General features: G+C 30.7%; 1 protein-coding gene across 1 annotated transcript in view; it reads left to right on the plus strand.

The window, feature by feature from the left end:
- The window catches only part of LOC108686385 (metastasis-associated protein MTA1), a 14841-nt gene extending 10079 nt beyond the window's left edge, over nucleotides 1-4762 (plus strand). Inside the window, exons 10-13 of the mRNA XM_018191665.1 lie at nucleotides 3-247; nucleotides 3005-3151; nucleotides 3582-3837; nucleotides 4193-4762. Coding sequence (XP_018047154.1) covers nucleotides 3-247; nucleotides 3005-3151; nucleotides 3582-3837; nucleotides 4193-4331 — 787 coding nt within the window. The 3' untranslated portion in view covers nucleotides 4332-4762. The remainder of the gene's footprint in view (nucleotides 1-2; nucleotides 248-3004; nucleotides 3152-3581; nucleotides 3838-4192) is intronic.
- Nucleotides 4763-5208: the final 446 nt, after the last annotated feature.

Here is a 5208-nt window from a genome sequence, read left to right on the forward strand (position 1 = left end):
CCGGTGAATGCCGCGCCGTTGCGGCACCTATGCGCCCAGCTGGCATCTAAAACACCTACGGAACTGCGTATCCTTGCACGCGCCGTACGGCCTCGGCCGCGTCCCCAAGTGATCGACATCGCCTCGCGCCTAGGCGATCATCCAGCACCTCGGCAACCCGGTGACTGGGACTGGCTGACACTAACTGCCCCAGCACAACGCAAACAGCCCGAACGAGTCTCATTTCCACGTCCGCCAAAGGCACCGGGTATATAAAAAGCAATTATTCAGACTTGCTGCTATTTTCACTTTATTCACTATTTTGGAGAAGAGTCACTTTTGCTTACTTTTTCATTAAAAACTTACTATTTTCATTTTTTTCCAATAAGATTATATTATTTCTGTGTTTGCTATAATTTCTGTTTAATAAGTTATACATTTTTTAAAATTTTTGCTGCATGTTTTCATTCCTTTTCTATAAGTAGATTTGAATAATTTGAATCTCCTATCATATATGATGACGGGATTCTTTTACTTTATTATTGATTATTTAAGAAGATTTTCATTTAAGCATTTCATTATAATTTACAGTTATTGATAAAATATGAAAAACTATTATTAGAAAATGTGATATTACTTGTACAAATGCGTAAAACTTATTACAATATTATACCAAATAATTGGGTTAGAGAAAAAATTTTATGGAATTTTGTTAGCTCAAATTATAACAGAATATATTTATTGCGAAATTTTCGATTATCTAACGTGCAAGCTTACAATTTTTTTTTAAAGTTTTAAAAAATGTTCTCATGACTTTTGTTACCAAGTTATACGCGGATTAAATAAAAGAGCATTCTGATTTTGATTGCTCATAATTTCGTTAAAATCATACCGTAATTAATAAAACAGATTTTTAAAGAAATGATTGAAACTTTGCTGTATCTAATAATGTATCTAATAATGTATAAGGACAGTACTTAATACATACTTTTAACTCAAATTTATATATTCTATTTTTTTTTTAATTGGCAGTTACTCAATAAAGCAATGTTTTTAAGAATCTGTTTTTTTAAATTCCATGATGATTTTTAATGGAGTTATGAGCAATCAAAGTCAGAATGCTTCTTTTTATTTAATTCGCGAATAATTCAAAAACAAAAAATTGTAGAAACATTTTTAAAAAACGATTTTGTAATTCCAAATTTTCACAATATAGTTGAAAATTTTCGCAAATTTTTTTTGGCAGACCTACAAAGTAAGAAAAAAAATTTTCTTTTTTTTCATCTCGTAGTTTTCTATATATAAAAATTACAAAACTTAGATAAATTCAAAAAATCAAAAGTAGAGATTTGAAGCTTTAAAATCATTTTTTTTTTTTAAATTTAAAGTTTGTTTTAACGAAGATATTGTATATATAATTTTGAGCTAACAAAATACCGCAGAACTTTTGCTCCAATCCAATATTAAGGGAAAATTATACCTAGAAAATTAAAGTTTTAAATATGTTCTAAATTGATTGGTTATGAAAGACTTAATTATGAAATAAACTTATAGAATCCTAATCAATAAACTAAATATATCATACTATATTAAAAAATGATATATTTAATTTGAAAATAATAATTTTGTTTCCAGATACTTGTATCATTCTTAAGTTGTTTCAGTTGCAGAATTTAGATGCTATTATTAGTAGAACTTTGTTTCTTCTCTTCTCTGCCGAACGTGTTGAAACATGTATTTCTTAACATCATTTTTTAAATTTAAAAGTGCCTTTAAATTTAATGGAATATTAAATAATGAAAGTATCACCGTCACAGGATATATTCAAAATAATAAAGTGCTAATCCTTAGATACCATTCTATATAATTTTAATCAAATCTAAAACGAACTACTAGCTTGCTGCTCAGTGTTTAAAAAAACTTCATTTTTCTTTCACTATTTTGAATACAAAACTCATTATTCTCTTTTTTGGAAAGTTTTTTTTGGAAGCACTGAACCAGCGACAAGCTTGAATTTTTTTTATGTATCTTATACTATTGTATAAAAAATTAGAAATCAGATAAAGACTTTTCGAGACTTTTGGTAGTCTCAATTTTCGAAGTAATAAATGAAATATTTATAAAATTATTAAAAAAAGTGATAATTATCTGTATTGGAAATATTACTTTATCATTGTATTAATTAATCAACACGCGCGTGCTTGAATATTTTAGTTACATACATACACAATAATACAGATTTCCTCTAACTTGATCATTTAAATATCTTCGTTGTTTTTAATGATCGAGAAAGTATGAAAGAAGAAAATTGATCGATTCGAAGGAGCACATATTATGATGACCAAGAAATTTTTCTCAAAATCATATTTTTTTAGGCTTCATCTCCACTTTTTTTATGGAATTGTATGATTTTTTTTACACATTACAATATGATTCTTCTAAGTATTCTGCATATAAAACATTAAGGTAATGGTACCAAGAAGAATAGTTTATGAGAATAAAGTATTTTATACTTTATTCTAACATATATGACATAAAATATTAAATAACTTTAAAAATGATTAATTTTTTGATAATCATACTTTAATACTTTTATGAACAAAATAATGAGATCAATTGGTAGAAAGAAAAGACAAAAATCTTTCTTTAAAAAAATTGTATGCAAAATGGATAATTTTTTAAATAAGCAATTATGTGTTTTCTTTCCAATTAATTCGTCTCATTATTCTGTTTATACAAATATTAAGATACGATATTATATAATGTGATACATATACAACGGAAACATATAAATATAAATATTTTTATTTCTCATATTATGTGAAATAATTTTATAATGTGGAAAGAAATTACACTAAAAAAGTATTTGCATTACTGATAGAGATACAAATTCAGTTAATTATCTTCATATACATGTGTATGTATGCGCGCGCGCGCGCGCGCGCGCGCGCGCGTGTGTGTGTGTGTGTGTGTGTGTGTGTGTGATATACATTATTATTTGATAACATAAAGTATAATATTGTAGACGGCAGTCTTTTGTATGAGAGGGTACCAAATAAACCTGAAGTGGACAGGCTCACATTGACGCCACCCCAGCCCCAGCCTGTCATGTCGACCCAACAGAATATTTTGAAACGCCCAAGATCGTTCGACGAAATTAACGGTTCAGATGGTAAGTTTTATTATTTTAATTCGCACTATTTTATTGGTGATTAACAATAATAAAACTCAATTACTAAATATAAATACTATAGACAAAATGTTTTTTTTTATATTTATAAAATATTTTATCAAATTGTTATAAGTAATAAAAAGACTTGTGAGTAATAAAATGACTTATCTCTATATCTCTCTCTCTCTTTACATCGACTTTACGAATTATTAGTGGAAAGGATCGTAAACCAGTAATGATTATTGATAAATAGGATTTTTGTAATTGTACACTAGCGCATGTTAAATAAATAGGAAATATTGATTCATCATTTTAATATCAATGATATTAAGCGATATATCGTGATCAAACTGATCATTAATAAAAAAAAATATGATTGCGTTCAAAGATTCTTTAAAATTGTCGCAAGTCTTTGTTCGCTCGTTTTTAGGTATCGCTCTGAACGCAGGGCTTCCTTCTGGTGCACCGCCTGCGAAAAGAGCTCATCATCCGCAGCAACTGCATCCGAAACATACGCTGGAACATCCCGCGCCTGCAGTTCTTCCTCTTGCGCCGCCTCTTAACGGCAGGGCCTCTCATCCGCTGCCTCATGGTCCGCCGTTGTCCAGAAGTAACGCACGTAAGCAAGTCATGTCGTGGATGGACGCACCCGATGACGTCTACTTCCGTGCTACCGAACAGATCAAGTTAGTAAATCAGATCAAAAATAAACATAAATCAATTTCGAAGAAAATTTATGTAAAGCAGTGTATAAGTATGAAGAAGTCTTTAATCTTTGTCTGATTATAAATTTATATCAATTATTGAAAAAGATTTTAAAGAAATAAGATTATATGCAAAAAGGAACGGATGTATTATTTGCGATTGGATTATTCTCGGTTCTTCAATTCGATTTTTATATTTCTTAATATTTATAAATTTTGATATAAGAAATTTTTTGTCTTTATCATAATATATATCATAATATTCTAGTAATTGCGATTGTAATGTAACGTATACGTTTGGTATTTGTGCTAATACTTTTGATTTATCAAATTGCAGAAGAGCTAGAAGAGCTCTATCTTCGGTGGAGTTACGAAGAGCAGCGCGCAAACCATGGCGCAGAATGTCGCTCCCCCTGAATCCGCTTCACCTCCAAAGAGCAGGTCGCCAAGACGAAATGGTTGTCATCTTGGATTGAATCCACATAAAGATGAACACAAGCGAATGATACTATATGTCGGTTCGCTAATTGCGAGGCATGACTCTGTTAACGTAATCTTTAACAAGTGAAACTATATTTAGTGAAAAGGTCACAGTTTCGTGTATTGTCATCAGCAGCTCCGATGGATCAAACAACAATCATTAACTTAAAAATCGAAAGATCCTAAAAGCTCTTCTATGATAAAATTTCTTCTCATGGAAGCTGAGCAAGTCGTGGTAATAAAAAAAGGCCTTGCTTGACCGACGAACATATGCATGTTGAACAATCGAGAATATCGTTGAACGACTTTACTACTTACTGAAGAATTAATGTTCAGCGAACTAAGTCATACAACGTGAAACATGATTTTCTATTCGTATTAATTATTGTTGTTATTAATAATAATTATTAATTGAATGTACATATACATTATACTACACGTAGCCATGTAACACACATACACACTCAATTGATTTAACACGACATATATATATTGACACACACACACGCGCGCGCGCGCGCGCACGCATACACATACATCACGCGCGCGCGCGCCACACACACACACACACACACACATTTCACAAACACATTTAATATATACATGGACACATCCACATACCGAAAAGGTATGAATTTAATAGCGATAAAAAATATTGGCCGATACCTGCGATTAAGCTCATGAATAGCTGTGCACAGAAAACACAACAGTACAACTTTCGATTAACATTTGGAACAAGTATATTTCTAAGTATAATATACTGACGTAATATAACATTATACTTTGAATGTACTTCGAGGTCTGCATCAATATGTTTTTCAAAGTTATTAAATATTGTATTTTCTGGACACACCAATGTTACGGCCATGCAGG

This window comes from Atta colombica, unplaced genomic scaffold (genome assembly GCF_001594045.1).
Source record: "Atta colombica isolate Treedump-2 unplaced genomic scaffold, Acol1.0 scaffold179, whole genome shotgun sequence".
Classification (NCBI taxonomy): domain Eukaryota; kingdom Metazoa; phylum Arthropoda; class Insecta; order Hymenoptera; family Formicidae; genus Atta; species Atta colombica.